General features: G+C 40.6%; 1 protein-coding gene across 1 annotated transcript in view; it reads right to left on the bottom strand.

Moving 5' to 3' along the window:
• Positions 1-4,673: 4,673 nt before the first annotated feature.
• Positions 4,674-18,855, bottom strand: part of SLC35F4 (solute carrier family 35 member F4) — a gene marked incomplete at both ends in the record, with an annotated part of 300,374 nt that continues 286,192 nt past the window's right edge. The window contains 4 exons of the mRNA XM_081229155.1: positions 4,674-4,915; positions 7,264-7,353; positions 10,733-10,925; positions 12,836-12,961. Of these exons, the coding sequence (XP_081085281.1) occupies positions 4,674-4,915; positions 7,264-7,353; positions 10,733-10,925; positions 12,836-12,961 (651 nt within the window). The remainder of the gene's footprint in view (positions 4,916-7,263; positions 7,354-10,732; positions 10,926-12,835; positions 12,962-18,855) is intronic.

Genomic DNA, 18,855 nt, shown 5'->3' on the forward strand with positions numbered 1-18,855 from the left:
CTTAAGATCCTTCAAGTTCCCAAAGGATGCGGGGTTCCTACCTCCTGCAAATAATGACAAAACAGCTTTTGCTTTTGTGACACGTGTGGGAGCACACTGGCTAATCAGTGCTTCAAAACCCAGGGCAGCTGCTCTTTCTGTCTCTGGGTTCTTGGCATTACCACCTCCACATCATCACCTCCTCTTCTTAACTTTACCTCCAGTTGCTACAGGTGGTGGCGGGGGAGAAATAAAAATAATTAGAATTAATAGAGACTTCTTGTCCTAGCTTGCCAGATAAACCAGCATTGCCTATGCTAGTGTTCTTTGTCCTTGTGACAAGGGTTTATTGAAAAGTAAGAAAGAGGATTTGTACTTAAATATTAGAAACATTCAAATGCTTGGCTGGTTATACTGTTCACTCTTTTATCACTTGCATTGTCCTTCTCCAAATCATTTGTCCTCTGGTGGATCTTGACAAAGCGCCTGCACAAAATTAACAGGCGTGCAAAGCCTGGGTGAGCAAAATTGATTTGCCTATAATGTGTTTGTGAAGCGATCAGGACGTGGTTGAAGTGATTTTAATTTCAAAGCCCAAGTCACCAGTCTGTCTTTTTGTCAGGCAATTAGTTCCACTGGCTGGGCAAGAATGCCGTGATGCAAAGTGCTGAGGGGAACTGACCAGTGGGAATGGCACCCCTTTTTTGGCTTCCTCTAGTGTTCCTCATGCCAAGCTTCTTTTTTCTCCCTCATTTATTTTGGGTAAAAATCCCTGCTCGGCACCAGGCTTTGTGACTTTGTTTGGCATAGTGCTGTGGATAAGTGGTTTGAAGAAGTCCTGGAGGGAGGTAAACAGACAGAGGAAATCCTAGCAATAACTACTTATGGACTGTCTGGCAGTGTGTTTTTATTTACTATATTCAACAACCCCAAATGATAGGTATTAATATCCTCATTGTACTGAACATGAAATCAAGGGGCTGAGAGATGTTGGTAATTCGCTAAAGTCCGTGTCTCAGAAGTAGAGTCGGGGCTACAACATGGGTGCTCTCAAGCCCTACACTGTGCTGCCCATTCAGTAACCCACAGAATCCATCACCTCCTGGACTCTGGGGAGGAACCAAGTTTGGATAAAGGGACAGGATAATAGGAACCTCAATAAGGTACTTCCACCATGAGGGCAGGCACTTTGTCAGTACCCTGCAAACCCAACTGAACCTGGCTCAAGGAAGGCACATCATAGGGACATACGAGGCCCACCCCCGTTTGTTCAGTGACTGAAACATGCTATGTCAACTGACTCTCCCAGCGACCATGGGGGGTAGTAAGGAAAGGTATTATTATCTTTATTTATGAATACTTGACCTGAGTTAAAGGGAAAGTGACTTAAACAAGTGTCTGAATTGTGATTGTTGTTGTTTTAATTGCCATGGTAACAACTTAAAGGTTGAAATGCCTGGAAGTAGGGACCATTTCCTATACATTTTGTATCCCTTTCACCACAATGCAAAGAGTGGACATTTCTCTGATAACAGAAAGTTCTATCAGACAGTGCTGCTCTAGAGGCAGGGAGAGGCCAGTGGGTGACAATCTAACATAATACCCTACTTCAGAGCGAGAAGTAGAACTTAGTAATTTTTGAATGAATAAATGAATGAATACCATAACGGAAGTATTTTCTTAATATAGACTGAGCTAATTAGGGTGATTCATTATAGGTTGAATTAGTGCTTTCCAGGGTAGCTGACTCAACTTTTCAAAATGAGTTATCAAAAAGAGCAAAACAGCTCATTTCTTAAAGATGTCAAAATGTAATTTTAAATGCCATGCTAAGTAATGGCAAGGTGCTGGAGTGGGTTAGTCAGTGATTACTGCTATTTAACAGCAATTTAAAAACAAGGCAAGAGCAATGTTTGTACCATTATGACATTTAAATAGTCAAAACCAACTCTACTTAGATAATTAATTCATATTTACTAATAATATACTTCACTTATTTTCTACCATTTTTCATGAAGCTTGAAGTGTGTCATGATTATTGTTTTAATCAATATCATGCCATCTACCAATGCCAGGAGACTGTCATTGTCTTTTCAAAAAATGACAGAGAAATGAAAAAATGGTAAGGTTTTTATTGACTATGATACCCAGCCAGCAGATATGATATCCGAAGTTCCCTTTTCTTGCCCCATGACCATCTCACCTACACTTCTGGGGCCACTTGAATTAAAAAAGAATTGTACACAGATGCCAGAAAGTGCAGATTATCTTAAATTGCTAGATACCCTAAGATAACCAGCCTCTTAGGAAAGAAGTGCCTTTTATCAGTTCAGTAACAAAGGCTGTAGTACATTTAATCCCTTTTGGCCCTTTCTTTAACCAATCTCCTCTATGAGAATGTCTGTCCTTAACTGAGACTGATCTAATACAGCTCGGGGGTAGGGAGGCATACCTCCAGTGTAAAGCAACCCATTCACTCCTTTACTGAGTGTCTGTAAGTGCCAGGCACTATGCTAGAAACACAATGATGAATGCCACACAATCCCTGCTCTCAAGGAACCCATGGTCTACTGGGAACTCAGATGAGTAGACTGACAATGACCACAGAGGGTGACCAGTGCTATAATGGAGTAAGCAGAGGTGTCTAAGGAAGCCACATTGTTTAGCTTGGGGGATGAGAAAAAACCTTCCATGAAAATAGGAATAAATCATGTCATGAAGCCTAGGTAAGAGTTATTCAGGTGAGGAGAGAGGAAAAGGAAGTACAAGAAAGAGAGCATGTCTTGATTGAAGAACTATAAGAAGGATGGTGTCACTAAAGCATAGAGATTCCAGGGGGCTGCAGGGGGTGGTGTGGTAGAAGTTGTGCTGTCCAATATGGTAGCCAAGAGCCACATGTGGCTAACTAATATTAACTTAAAAGTAATTAAAAGTAAATAAAATTAGAAATGCAGTCCCTCGATTGCATTAGCCATATTTAAAGATCACAATAGCCAGTTGTGGCTACTATGTTGGACAGTGCAGATATAGAATATTTCCATCATCACAGAAAGTTCTACTGTATGGTGCTTCTCTAGAGGTAAGCAGGAGCCAATCAGTGATGAACTTTGAATGACCTGCAAAGGTGTCTTGAACTTACTCTGAGGACAATGAGATGTCACTGAAGTGTTCTATATAGGGAAGTAGAATGATCAAATTTATATATTAGAAAAGTCATTCTGCAGGGTACAAAAGGGATTAGAGAGAGGCAATACTGGGAGTTAGAGAGACCAGTAAAGAGAGTATTTCATTTATCAGGAAATGATAGGGTCATAGAATAGATAGCATAGTAGAGAAGTGCATGGATTCAAGAAATATTCAGGAAAGCAATCAATAAGATTTATGGTTTAGATGTGGAGGGTGAGGAAGGCAGAAGTTAAGTTTGATCTGTGGCTTGGGCAGCCAGTGAATGATGGTACCGTTTACCTAGACAGGGAACAAGGGAGAGGAAGGAGTAGGTCTGAGGAGGAGAGATGATAGATTTAACTATGTCCTTGAACGTGAAGTGAACAACGGGGCATCCAAGTGAGCCTGCAGAAGGAATTTGGAGAGTCAGATCTGAAGCTTGGGGGACAAATCTGGGCTGGAGATAAATATTACGAAGCCGTCACCACATGGATGACATTGAAAGCCATGGAAGCAGATGAGATCTCTGAGGAAGAGAGTGTGGAGTGAGATGCTAAGGGTAAGGACTGAACACGGACAGCAATGAGACCAGCCTAGGAAGAGGAGTCCAGAGGAGCAGCCAGTAAGGCAGAAAGAGAACCAGGAGACCATCATGGGATCTAGGTGAAGAGAACATTGCAGGAAAAAGGAGTGGTCATCATGCAAATGCTACAGAGAGGACAATAAAGTAAGAGTTGAATAGTGTCAATATGGTTTTGCAAGAAAAAGGTCATCGGTGACTTTGGTGAATGCACTTCACCAGAGGAATGATGTGGGCAGAAGGTGGTGCCCAGAAGGTGGGTTGAAGATTGAATGGGAGTTGAAGTGACGGCAAATGTAAACAACTCTAAATCTGGTGAAATAGATGTCCTCTCCATAACCATTTTCAAATGTCTCCCTCATATTAGAGATATTTCTAACCTCTTTTATGCTCTGTACTCCTGTAAGCATGTTGAAAGTACAGATGGAGTCTTACATCTTCACATCTTCATTGTTCCTAGTGTAGGTCTTGCATACGGAAGATACTCTGTTGATACTTAATTACTTTCCAGCTTTCAAATTGAAGGCTCTTATTGGCCTTAAATATATGTAAAGTGTGTATCCTTTTCATGTGCCTTCTTCTTATGTGTTTTTTTCTGATTGAATGAAAAGGTCTCAGTTCCAGGTGAGAAAAAGGTAATGACAAGCCCATAATTTAATAGAACCTCATATTTTGAGAAAATTTTGTGAATTAGGGGAAAATCCCCCCTCCCCCCAAAAAAACCAGAAGAAATAGAACAAGTATGAATATGTTTTAATTAAAAAATTTATTATGATTATTTACACCAGTTCCTTGATAAGCATATAAATGTAAACTTATCATTAGCATTATTTCACATATGACTTATGCAAATTCAGAGTTAATACTGTCGTTTGAGTGTACAGGTGGTGAGAAAATTTTATTATATTCACAGAATATACATACACGTGCGTTCAAAAGGTGTTCCTCTCTAAGCCAGTGGTATGGACACAGTCCCAAGGGCCCTGCTTCTGCTTCTCAGGTGGATACTGGGATCAGTGATATCATCCACATGCTCCTCACTCTTCTTTTCCTTCAGGCTGTTGATGAACCTCAGGGTAATTTCATCCCACTCCTCGGGCAATAGCATCAGCAGAAACCCAATGCAGATGATGATGGTAGCAGCCAGGCGGACGACATTGAATATCACCTCCTGCTTCAGGAGATCCACAGCTAGGGAAGGAACAGCAAGTCAGTCAGTCCATCACTGTTTCTAAGCTTCTCTGAAAACAAATGACCACATCAGTGCTACTTCTAAGAGATTTCCAAAAGTCTCTCTTGTTCTCTCAAGCGCGTCTTCCCTTTTTCCACGTCATTATCAACACTGTGCTCTCCATTTGCTTTCCGTTCCCTCTCTCTAAATAACACTTACCCTTCCAGGCAAATGCCATCTGATTGAATAACCTCTGCAGTTTAAAAATTTTTTTTAAATTTTATATTGGAGTATTGTTGATTTACAATGTTGCATTAGTTTCAGGTGTACAGCAAAGTGATTCAGTTATACATATGCATGTATCTACTCTTTTTCAAATTGTTTTCCCATTTAGGTTATTACAGAATATTGAGCAGAGTTCCCTGTGCTATACAGTAGGTCCTTGTTGGTTATCTATTTTAAATATAGCAGTGTGTACATGCAGCTTTATTTCTTAATACTTTTCCTCTGCATCCCTTCATGCTTCTCCAGTTTCACTGGACCACTGAAGATGTTTTAAATGAGCCAAGCTTACTAATGTCTAGGTCTTTGCATGTGCTAGTCTTTTAAAAATTTTTAATTGAGGCAAATTTCATAGAAATTAAAATTAACCATCTTAAAGTGAGTTTAGTAGCATTTTGTACATTCATTTTGTACAGCTTAATGTACCACCGCCTCCATCTGTTTCCAAAACATTTTCATTATTTCAAAATAAAACCCCATACCCATTAAGCAGTTACTCCCCAGCCCACTACTCTCACCCCACAACACCTGGCAACCATCAACCTGCTGTGTGTCTGTGGATTTACCTATTCTAGATATTTCCTATAAATGGAAGCATACCATATGTGACCTTTTGTGTCTGGCTTCTTTCGCTTAGCATAATGTTTTTGAGGTTCAACCATAGTGTAGCATGTGTTAGTGCTTCATTCCTTTTTATGGCTGAGTAATACCCCATTGTATCACAACTTGTTTATCAATTCATCTCTGGATGGACATTTAGGTGTTTCCACCTTTGGCTGTTGTAAATAGTATGAACATTCACATACAAGGATATTTTTGAGTCCCTGTTTTCAGTTTTGCAGGAATATAACTAGTAGTGGAATCATATATATGCTGTTCTCTTTGCATGGAATGCTCTTCCCTCCTTATATGCACTTCATCCAGCTAAACCCTCTGTTAGATTCCGCCCTTTATGCTTTTTGCAGGAAGCCTCCTTGGATGCCCCTCCTGTGTGCTCTCAGAGCATTCAGTACATACCTCTATCAAAGCCATTTTCTCTCTCTACATTGTAATTACTCAGTTCCTTTCATCTCCTTTCTACACTACATGGTCCTGAGGGCAGAGGCTGTGTCTTATTCAGGATCTATCACCAGGTGTTAGCACAGTTGTTAGCATATACTAAGTGCTCAGAAATTATTTATTGAATGAATGAATTCATGGATGAATGAATGGAATTCCTTGACAACTCCACTCCTCCCTGATATGACTTCCTCTAAATATCTTATAGTCCTTGGAGTCTTTTACACAATTTGGCATTTGATGATAAGTTACTTTGTAGAGTTCTAAGTTATTTCATATGTGTCGGTCTTGTTTTCCATATTCAGTGTAAGTTTCTTATGGGAACAATAATATCTTTTTTTCCCAGTCTCTTCTATAGTCATGATCACATAGAAAGTGCTCCATAAATATTTGCTGATTGTACTGGGGGTAAAGAAAGATGGCTACCTAGGACTTGGAAAAATAGAATTTTAAAATTAGAAGGACTATACAGTCATCCAGGTAACCCACTTTCATTATTTGCTCCACGGACAGTTTACCTAGAAAGATTTTCCTGGAAAAGTAGCTTCTCCTCTTGTCCCTGAAGTGAGTCAAATTGCTTTTTTCTTATGTCTGTTCCAGAGGGCCATCTGCTGTGCCCCCAGGAGAAGCCTTCACAGCTCCCCATGGATAGTCTGATGGGGAGCCAACACCCTGTACGTTTCCTACACTTTCATTAGTGATGTTTGAGAGTCTTATGCTGGGATGCCTTTTGTTTCCATAGGACTTCCTCTAAAAATACCACAAAATTAGGTTGTCAGGGAGATTACATGAAACCCAAATGATACATTTGGTTTTTAATTCTAAAAGCACAACCAAGTTAAAACAGTGTTTGTAGCTGGAAATTTTAAATGTGCTGCATAGTTATTCTGCTGTCTGCCACCTTCATGATATTTAAAACATCTTCCCAGGCAAGGGACATAATTCACAGTTGCTCGAAGAAACAACTCAGGGTATAAAACAAACACAAGCAGGAGACTTCCTGTGCACACATCAAATCGTACAGTACCTGCATTTCCAGGGACGCTGAGCACTGTTCCGATGGAGATGAGGATTGGGTATGTCAGCACCACACCAACATTCACCAGGATGTTGAAGGCTGTAAAATAAAGGAGGATATACAGGATAAAGGGGAATTGCTATGCTGGGCTCTTTCCTTCTTAACATAAAAGAATCAATATCTATGCTAAACATGCCTTCTAAATTATCTGTACCATTGGTCAATTAATCCTCTAATTCTGGAGATGGATTCATATGTATTGTACCTGAAATAGTCGTATTCCTTGTTCCTCCTCTGCCATCCTGGCTGCCTGATCTCTTGGTTGGAAAAGGGGGTAGGGAGCCATGCAAAGAAGTGAAATAATCAATTCAGTACCCTGCTCATTAGCACTGTAAAGTTGAGCCAGAAGTTGAAAGCTGGTGACTGATTGGGGCTTTCTCCCTTGTTACTTTACTACATCATGCTATATTCCTGAATAACTGAAAGGCCTTGGTGTTACTGCCTAACAGAAGATCTGTCCAAGGATGACCTATGCTGCATTATTCCCTCTCTTTTGGGGTGAGCATCACATGAGCAAACAAAGTTGTGTGCAGTGTAATTCACCAAACCCCAGGCACCTTTTCCACATCCTGATTTGTGCACAGATAACCCCAGGGCAGGTCCACAGAACCAACTGTAGGTATAACTTGATACCCTTTAATACATATCTTCTGACATTTTTAGATAAATATAAAGTTAGTTAAAATAATTATCTACACAAAAATGATCAAAAATACTTGTTTTCGAAAAGAAAATTATAAATCACATAGCATTATTTTAATAGATTTCAAGCTAATGTTTGTTTTAGGGGTTAGAGAAATGAGTCTTAACAACTACAAAAAGTCCTCAATTCAGAAAAGATCTCTATGGAAATGACTCAAAACCCTGTTGCCTGTTCTCTGTAGAACCAAAGATGGTTCTAGAACCATTCCAGTTAGGACAGTGTTTCTTCTACTGTTATCTATAATTCTTACTTTAATTAAGCTCACTAACTTAGTCATCTGGAGTCACTCCTGCTTGTTAGTTAGAGACGGTGGGTTGGACTTTCACAAAACTTGGGCTTGTTCATAATTTTCATACAATAGTAGTGGCAATCAAGGCAGAGGACCTTCCTAAGTTGATAACTACTCCTTTATGGCAGAGCTGCAATGGGAATGAATATTTCAGCATCTCAACTCTCTCCTCAAGTTTGGGGAGTCAAATATGACCTGTTCTAACAAATCAGGAATTTATTAAACACAGCACAGACTCTGCTACACTCCCCAACTGTCATTTTATTGGCTGAACTGGATATTTTAGCAGATTGATAGGAAGTATTGGTATTTGGTTGAGAACTGAGCTTTTCTCACTCAACAAGAACCGAGTGGCTTCACTGCAATGGGTGTCTGCTTTTCTTTAGTGCTTTAGGTGGAACGCTTACAAGCTCTTTTGACAATCTCAGGACAAGAATATATAATTCAATATGTTATCTATAGCACGGGGCCCTGCCTGAGTTTAAGTGGGCCTCAGACATGTCAGGTGAATGGATGAGGTCAATCTGCACGTGGGCTATGGCCAAGCCAGAGCAGGAACGAGGCCAGGTGAACCTAAGCAGATTGAAGCCGTAGTTACAGGTGATGGGGGGTGGGGCCAGAGTTCAGCCTGCTCTTTGCCTCTCAGATCTGCCTCCAGCCCTGCTCTCACTAGATCATATCTGATTCCTATGGAGAAGAGAAGGTGGCAATAAAAACTTAAGAGCAGAAGCACTGAAGACTGTAAAACCCTGGGGTGTGAAACACAGTCAGGAGAGAGGCTGTCTCCTCATTTTGTCACAGGGCAACACTGGCACAGAGAGAGCTCTATGCACGGGGATGAGCCTGTGGGGCAGCTCTAAGCTGGGCGGCACTACACCCAGTGCAGTGTGGAGATCACGCTGCTTGGTGGAGACCTGCAGGGTCCGGCTAGCATGAGTGATGCTCAGCCTGAGCAGGCTTGCTTAGGAGCATGTATTAGAGGTGTCAAGGGATAAACGTGGGTGGAGGGCTACTTGGCAGCAAGCTGGAGATCACGGGTCACAGCTGGGGCCAAGAGGTAGTGAAATTTGGGCTATGGTTATTCCCAATTAGATTGTTTTTGGCCAGGAAGAGATCTAGGCACTTTTAATTAGGGCATTTTGGTCTTATGGAAAGACTGCTATTGATTTCTACTACTCAATTTAGCACAGGTTATGAGCGGTCATAACTGCACATTTTTGGTCTTCAAAAGTAGAATTTAAAGGATCAACAATTAATGTTTGATCTTTCTCGTGAGTGTTTTCTGTCTAGTTGAAGAGCTCCCCTTAGGGGCCTGGGCCAGAGTAGTAGAAGATGACCCAATGTCTTTGTGGGAACGAAAACAAGGGCATTCTTTTTCCCTCCTAGGACTTGCAGTGCCGTTTTAGACTATGTCACCTTGATAAAGAAGGTCAACTGCGGGGCGGCAGATGTCCTGCAGGTCCAGTATGGCGGGTGAACATGGAGTAGGTAGAGGGTGCTGTTACCAGGTGGAACGGGGGAAGAGGAGCAGAATGAAAGGGGTTTGATTTTGAGTAGAGACACTGAGTCATTGGGTGTTTGTTGTTGTTCAACTGCTTGGTGAGGAAAGAGTGGGCTTGTTATATTGAGGTTCCTCTCACATTAAGTGAAAGCGCAGCTAGAAAGTGGGAGCCCCCCAGCTGCTCAGGTGAAGCAGACAGCCTCAGGATCATGGGGAGCTGGGAGAGAGAACATGAGGAACACTCCAGGTGGCTATTTCTTGGTCATCTGCTAGGCACAGCCTACTTAACAGGGCCACCTCGTCCTGTTCTGTCACCTTCTCTTGCTCGGTGAGGGTTTCCCATTTCAAATTCATTCTCCAGACATGACCAGAGTAGACTGTTTAGAATGCAGATGTAAGCCTGTCACCTCCCTGCTTAAAGATCATGAAGTGGATTTGAAATCCAATCCCCTCAACGTGGCGTTCCAGGCCCTCCATGACCTGCTGCCCTCCTGAATGTCATCTCCTTCCTTCCTCCCCAGTTCCTCCTGCACTTGGTCCTCCTGCCATTTTGATCCACTTTGAGTCCCTTGAATCCCCCATCCACTCTCCCCCTCTGCCTGACACACTGTGCCACACATGGAACACAATAACCTCATACATTACATCATGAAGAATGAACGAGGCTACTTGAGGATCAGTGGTGATCAGAGAGGCCTGGGCCTCCAGTTCAGCACTTAACCCATGGGAGGCATACTAGCTGGATAGCTCTGATTGAATCAAGCAATAATCTGCAAAGAACTTTGCAACCGTTAACCAATGTTAGGTAAATTTGGGAAGTAGAGGACAGGGGTACCCAAAGGAATAATCCTACTATGACAATTTAACTCTCCAAGGAGAGGTCAAGTGACATAGGAAATGGAAGGCAAAACCCAGGGCCACTTACCCAGCCAGAGCCCTGCCATCCCACAGAGACAGCCCCATGGCAGAGCTGCAAACGAGGACCAGTGCTCCACCTTGGTGAAATACAGGATGACCGGGGTGAAGGAGATGAAGATTAAGTTGAAGAAACCCAATGTGGAGACAAAGTGTGCTGCTTCACCAAAGTTGGCACTTCCGAGAAACATCTTAAACAAAACCTAGAATGAGAAAGGAACTCATTAGCCACATAGTCAGGGACATTGTTGTATCAGAAAGGCAATTTCTACATCATGAACTAACTGGCCCAGGGTTTAAGCTCTATGTCTTCTTATCCCACCGTCTCCATGGCAGTAAATGTGCTGCTGAGATAAGGAATTCAAATGCCCTCTAGCCTTCATATGAAACAGCAAATGCCATAAAATGAATTCCACTTTCTGTGCCACAGGGATACTGCACACTGGGAAAAACACCACCATCAGTTATGGCTATAGGGTGGATGATAAATAAGAGTGCAGACAAGCCCAGAAACATCTAGGATTGAGGTGCCATCAGTTTTTCTCTTCAAGCATGGGATTCATTTTACCCTTATTTTGACAGGGTCTACTGAAAACTAAATTGGACAGAGAGAGCCTATCATTATATTATTGAGAGAAATAATAACAATGCCATGGATTTATAAGCACTTTTCTCTCTGAGCCTAAAATATTTTCACAAGTACAGTATTTATTCTCCAGATTTAAAAAAGATGGTCTTTGTTTTCTGGATTATAAATCTGTGTGTAGAAAAAGATGGCAAGGAGACATAAATAGCTAACCTAAATCACACATCAGGCTGGGGAGGAACCAGTTCTCTAGTCCATATTTCTTGGCTTTTTAACCCCTCTGCTTCCTTTATTAATCCTCAAACAATGTAGCACAGAGTATCTCTTTTCTATGGTGCACATATGATTTTGTGCATGTCAGCAAAATATTACCACTCCCAGAATGAATACATCTGTAACATGGGCAGGAGAATTCTTTCTATAAAAGAGCCATCCCAGGCATATAGCAAGTCTGGGTATTGCTTTTAATTTCAACTAAACATATCATTTTTTTTCTCTTGAGAGACTTAAGAGAACTTGAGCACATGCTCGTGGTATTTGGTCACATCACACATCTCCGTGGAGTCTCAGTTGGGGGCAAGTTAGACACTAATGGTGATTGAGTGAACACCTGTCAAGCTTGTCACAGAATCAATGGGCCAGGAAATGTCGATATGGAAATAGACACAATGTCCTCTGAGCTGCAGAGTTGGTGAATAATCAGAACAGGCATCCAGGGGGGATGCAAAGGGCATTTTCTGCCTTTCAGAGAGGATTTTGTCATTGAAACACCGAGAGGTGAAAGTGGAACAGTTCTTTAGCTACATCCAGAAAGTTGGCTCTGAAAAGTGGAGCTTCGGTGAATAACCTTTTAGATCTGCTCTCTTAATCCTCACGTCTGAGGTCAGGGACAGTGACTCCGAATAGAGCTTTCACTGATGACAGGCCACTCCAGGGGAGAAAGAACTGTGAGTACAAACCCAGAGTATCCATCAGAGAGGAAAAGAGGCTCTTCATTTAGCTAATAACATGGCACGGGGTTAATATGCAACAAACAGTAAACTCTCAAGTGATAGCCGGTTTATTATTTTTAATACCTCATTGTAGTTGAAATAATGACCTCAGTAGTTAAATTAAAGAAACATAGGGGAGAAGTCTCTCTTGGCTCCTGCTATAACTGGTGGATGATTTGGGAGGGGTCGGGGCACGGACCACAGGCTTTGGAGTTGACCAGTCCGAGTTTAAATCTTGGCTCTATCACTTCCTGGCTGGATGATCTTGGACAAGTTACTTAATCTTTCAAAGTCTCAGTTTCCTCATCTGGAAAGTGGGGATAAGTACCTATGCCTCATAAAGGTGCATTAACACAGGTGAAAATTTCTAGCAAGCACCCAGCCTGTAGCAAGTACTCAATAATTGGTACTTGTTATTATTTAAACCATCTTTTTTTTTTTGCTAGTCAAGATTTTCTTTGTCCTTCCTTCTTTTATTACTTAAAAGCCTAAGCTACAAGTGACAGTTGAGTACATAAGGAAGTGCACAAAATACCTTATACAGTGCAGATGTCGAGGCCGAGCCCACTGCAAATGCTACTCCTATGATGGAATCAGCGTGGAAATTGTCTGCATACGCCATCATGACGATGCCAGTGATCGCCATTATTGCGGCAACTATCTATCAAGTAGAATGCAAAGAGAAAAAAATTTTTAATTGATGCCTCCATACCTCAGAGCAAGCAATTGAAGGCTTCATGGGTGTTGCTACATGCTTCCTCAAACCCAATTACCTCTTGTACATCACTGTTTAAACGTAGGAAGGGTCAGTATTAGCAAGAAATCCGTATGTTCATGAGACATCCAGGCAGAAAATATAGAAGCTGCTCACATTCTAATTAAGGACTAGTAATGTAGTTTAATTTTTAGATCAACTTCCTAGAGATTAATACCCATAGTGGTGAAATAAATTTAATAGGAAGTCACTTCTTAGCATTTTCATCTGTACTGTGTTCTTTTTCCTCAGACAATTCAGCATACATTTTAATCAGCTCCTTGGATCAATGCATGTTTCTGAACATCTCCACATAACCAGAACTTGATTATGGAGACGTAATATTGATGCAGCTAAGAGGACACTTTTAGGCCAAAGTGAAAAAAGGAAAGAGAATAATCTTTCAGAGTGATTTATAAGGAACGAGCTGAGTTTGCACTGTCACTTGGAATATCAAATGGAGGCTAGTTCTTCCTTTTGTTTACATGCAAATTAAGCCACAGAAAGATAATTTCATTCAATTATCCTAGAGCATTAGCTGTATAAAGTGAAATATTAAGAATTTGATTGAAATCATAATGGTTGACTGTGAATTAATATGATCCTTGGTATATTCCAAACAGGAGTCCACTTCCTTTGTGAAATGCTGGTTGGCATCTGTTTCTTTAATTTACCTTGAACTGGTTCTACTGGAAAATATTTTAAAGCTACAATAAACAGTAAAATGACAACCCCGGAATAGGAAACGCTATGTCATTTCCTTGTGAAATAGTCTCACTGACTTTAAAATCATGATGCAACTTTGTGGGAAATTTAAATATACCTGGTGATCAATTTTGTTAAGCTTCCGTTCTGAGTATTCTCAAGTCAATCAGTTCCTCTGTAGATAGATTTCTCACATGTGTGATATTTTTTGACCCTTTGAAATATTATTAGTGAATTATTCATTACAACAAAATGTAGATCTTCAACATGCAACTGTAGACTTGCTGAAGGCCAGTGTGAAGTATGATAATGATGACACATATAATTTAGATGCTGTTAAAGCATTTCTTTTGTTAATGACCACCCAAAGCAAGGGCACAGCTGGTTTCAGAGCCAGCTCCATACTAAAGCGTCTTTTATGAAAAACAGCAGGAGTACTTGAGAACAGAAGCGGACTTGTCAGCAGCGAAAAACTGTCTTCATAAAGCGTTATCCGGGAGGCTGCATGGTGGCGGGGCAGGGGGGCATTGCTCTTGCTGACTATCACAGTCTTTAAACCTTCTAGCCGTGTGTTCCAGTTAGATTATGCCGCAAACTATAGGGAATAGAATTTAATACAAATGCACACAATGTGAGGTGTCAAGGAAATTTTCCAAACAGGAAGTCATAGGCTCATAAATAAACATGGTGAAGTGGTTACGTAGACCTGGGAATTCTGTGAGACTTATCATTTTCTTTGATTTAGGGATTTATAGTTCAGCCAGGTATTTGCAACATTTCTTTGGGCAATATAATGTCAGAGAAATGAAAAGTTACATTAAACACTGGCAGTTTCTGATTTGTTTTTGTGTTAATTAATGTTCATAGGTTAAAGTATTCATGTACACAGATAGATTTCCCTCAAAATACTGAACTTGTTTTCTTTTTACCAAACATCAGATGTATTTTCTTAGTCAAAAAAACAGGTAGTTTCTTCAAGACAGGGATAATAGAGCAGTGTTAATCCTAATGAAACTTTAACATGATGTGCTGTTTAATATTTAAAATTATTAAAATTATTCTATAATATACAATATCTGGGTTTAAGCAATTGTGTATAATATATAATTCTTGGCTTAGGGAATTCTGAAAACAAACAGTCCATACAAAAAAAAAAAAAAAGGGATAAAAAGCAAAAACACTGTCTGGAAAGTGTTGAATATTTAATACCATTATCCCCAGGATATGACCCGGTTGGGAACACTTTCTTTTCTGAGTCAGCCATTAGTAAAAATACATATGCACTGTATTTCTATTATAAGTTTTCTCAAGATAGGAATTGGACATGGACAAAGATTACATAATTTTATAGCAATTCAGAATTATAGTCATGATGAGCCTCTTAAAGATCTCCATTACATTTTATATTTAAGTGCTTGTGAAAATATTAGCTCAAACCACTTAAATTGTCATATCAATTAAACCAGTGTCTCTTTGAATTGCGGTCATGGAGAGAAGCATTTTTCACTTCAGGGGGCCAGACAGTGCTGTTAAGTTCCAAAAGCATGAAAATCTGAATATTTCCAATGTTAGAAAAATTCCTCTCTACGGTATGAACAGTTATTTATAGGTTAATAATTTATAGGTTATATAGGTTACCTGGGGGGAAAAGATAAATTATTTTCCACATTTCTATTTAAATTTCACAACTATCTGATAAACAAGTTCTCTATGGCCATGTTTAAAATTTTTTTTCAATATGTTTCTTATCTACACAGTTGGAACTAAGGGAAGGGAGCTCAGCTAATCTAGAAAATGCAGGGAAACATTGGGTGGCAGGCTCATTTGGAGTGGTTGTTTGGATGATCTTAGAGTGGTTCTGCCTGGCACTATTGGTTAATTGCAGAGTAAATATTCTTGAGATTTCTGGAGAATATGTAACCCAAGCACAGGTCTGAGTCATGTGCGTTTTCAGAAGTAATCAATCGTTAAGGAAGGATTAATAGTACAGAAATAATAGTACAGAAAATAATACAGAAAAAAAGTACAAAATGATTTTTCTTGTGTCAGGATACTGGAAATGTACCTGCAGGAAGCCAGCTCTTCAAATACTGTGTCAGAAGGGCTCACATGTGACATCCACATGCTGACAAACACAAAAATGCTCCTGAGCACATTAGCATCCACATGAGGGACTCCTCTGCTGATGGTGCCATCTCATGGTGCCACCTGCTTGGCTTCAGAAAAACATGGCTCTCCTCAGGACCTACTCCAGTTACAGCCCCATAACCAACCAGAGGTGTCTAAATAAGATGGAAACCCACCACAACCGTTACTTGAATCTGACCTAGGTGAAAATGTTAGTAACCATAGTGATCATAAAGCTGCCAATGCCTCATTTTTAACCTTCTAAACCTCTGGGTTCTCTCACATCCTGGTGTGCCCACCTGGGGTGAATACCCTGAGGAAGAGGATTTATTTAGCCCATTATCTTTGCATGCTCCTTGAGTGACATCACCACCTGAGCCAACTACCTTCCTCTGTGGGCTCACTTCCCTCCAAGAGTCTCTGCATCAACTCTCAGGGCCAATCAGAGGGGGACCATGAGGGGGACCTGTTCTTAAAGCCCAAAGAGGGCTTTAACAGTAAACATTTGGTGATCTCACTGAAATGTATACTACCTGTGGCCCTGCCTGAAAGCAAGGTTTCTTTCCCCTCTCAAAGAATTAGTTTGTATAGATAAAGCCTAGAGAAATAGCTGGCTTTTGGCTGATTTTTGTTTTCTTTTATCTTCATTTTTTTCCTCTTTTGGAAAAAAGGCCTCAAAACCCAAAAGGGTCCAGCCCTTCTCTGGATCTCCAGGAGGGTTTATGAGCCTCATTACAGTCACTGTGTTTCCCATTGACAAATGATTTCCAGAACTATCATTCGCATAACAATATCAGCTCTTCTAGGATTTAGGGTATTGAGATGAACCTTTAACTGCTTCTCTTTCTAACGGTAACCCAAACATCTTTCCTTAATTTGCCATGTGGGTAACCCTGTTTCTGGAGCTGGATGGAGCAGGTAGGAGCTTCCCCGGCTTACGATGGACCTTGAATCCCAAGCCTACATCAGGCTCTGAAATTGGGGGCCCTCAAAGCTATACTGCTGGCCAGACTGCACTCAAGTTCAAGACTCAAGGTTAGCAGCTGAAGGTGGGATACACATTCATAGTTTGGCCAATGAGACCTGCACTGATGATCATCCTTCTTCCCTCTGAGTGTATTTGGATAGAGTCCATTTTCAGGGAACCATGGCTACACAGAATCCTTAAACTTGTCCACATGTTATGTTTAAGCTTCCATAAAGAAGAGCCAACTGTTTTACTCAGAGCCAATGAAATTGGACAAGAGTTGACGTGTGAGAAATGAAAGAGGTGGGCAGTCCACAGCTGTCTGGATACTCTGTGCATGTGTGTGTGTGTGTGAGGGGGAGGAGGGTGGGTCCCTGGGGTGCGGCAGGTCAAGCCTGAGTCTCAAACTAAGATTCCCATCCTCCACCCCACTGCCACACACACATACACATCTGTTTTTATATGAAAAAAAAAAACCCATCTGAAAATGATCCCAAAGGAAGACCAGGATGGAAGAGAAGGAAAGAAATCCCAGAAGGAAAGACTCAAGGGTATGTGTGGAAGGTAGATGAGACCTATTGACTGCACCTTGTTGACAGGGGTTATGGGTTCCTTGAGGGCATAAAATTGGAGAGCCTTCCCAACTCAGCTCTCCCCTCCCAGTATTCGTGAATCATTCTCCTGCCAAGAGGAGGATGAAAGGGGATGAGCCCCACTACCCATCCTCTACTGCCTCCAGCGGGAAACATGAAGGTTCTAGACAGAGCAGTCTGCACTGCCCAGGAATGAAGAGTTACTGCAGAAATGCCAGTCAGAGGCAAGATGGAAACAAGTTTGTCTTGAATCTTATCTAAATATGTAATATTGGCACAAATAAGTAGCAGCTCAGCTCCAGGGTCCTGATTGACTTAGAGTGCCCTGGAGCCCAATTTGAATTCAGAGAAGAGCAGTTTAAGCAATGAAAGATTTCATTTAACTGTCATGCCCCAGTCAGTTCTTGACGGATGGAGGAAAGTCTCCAAAAGAGCCACAGTTTGGGAAACTAAACACATAAGGACCCAATTATACCTAGAAAATAGGTGGCTGCCAAGCTGAAGGGACACAAATTCATTTCCTCAATCTGCTATAAAAGTTGGGGTCTGCTGAACCATTCACCGCCCACCAATTTTCTTCACATGTTCAAGGAAATTTGAAAATGAATGAACATTTTCTATTAATAATATAAAAATAAGGAGGGGACAAGATCTGAAAGAAAGGGTGTTAATTTTCTAGTCTGACATTTACTTTTCATTGGAGTGAAATGGATGCCAGTGATAGAGAAGAAAACCTGAAGCAGTGGCTCATTTGTTTTGTTTTTTTTTTTTTTGAGAACCTTTTTTTAATTGATATTCTGTGATCAATATCAATATCATTGATATTCAGTGATATTCTGGTTCTGATTGATTTAAGAATGCTAGCTAAACAAAACAGGATCTTGGAGATGGGAAAAACACCCATCTTCAATGCTGCAAGAGCTGGATTCTCACTTAGCAACATTTTTGCCATTAAAAAGAAAGGTCTTTTAAAGAAGTTTACTAATTTCCATATGATTATCATACATCAGCTGTAAGCAACTACTTATGAGTTTTTTAACACACCAAAACTCACCAGCAAACTGGTTGAAAGAATTTCATAATAGAAAACTAAATGTACGGCAGACTACCTTTCCATCTGTGATTCAATCAATATTCCAAGGAAACTAAATATTAACAAGTTATTCAAAACATATAATTAGTTTTTATGTGAGCATTGCTAATTCTGGCCAACTGGTGCTCCAGATAAACCCGTATTTACTGATATTATCATTTAAAGCATCCTTCATTCTGTTCATCGTGTCATTTTGACGTGAAAAATAGAAGTAGGGGAGGCCATATGTTTTATCTCAAGGGTGATCATTCTTGGGGTCATGCAAATGAGAATCATAATCCCCAAACTATCTTTTTCTGAACAACTAAAGACTTAG

Source organism: Mesoplodon bidens (assembly GCF_964165515.1).
Source record: "Mesoplodon bidens genome assembly, chromosome: 3".
Taxonomy (NCBI): domain Eukaryota; kingdom Metazoa; phylum Chordata; class Mammalia; order Artiodactyla; family Ziphiidae; genus Mesoplodon; species Mesoplodon bidens.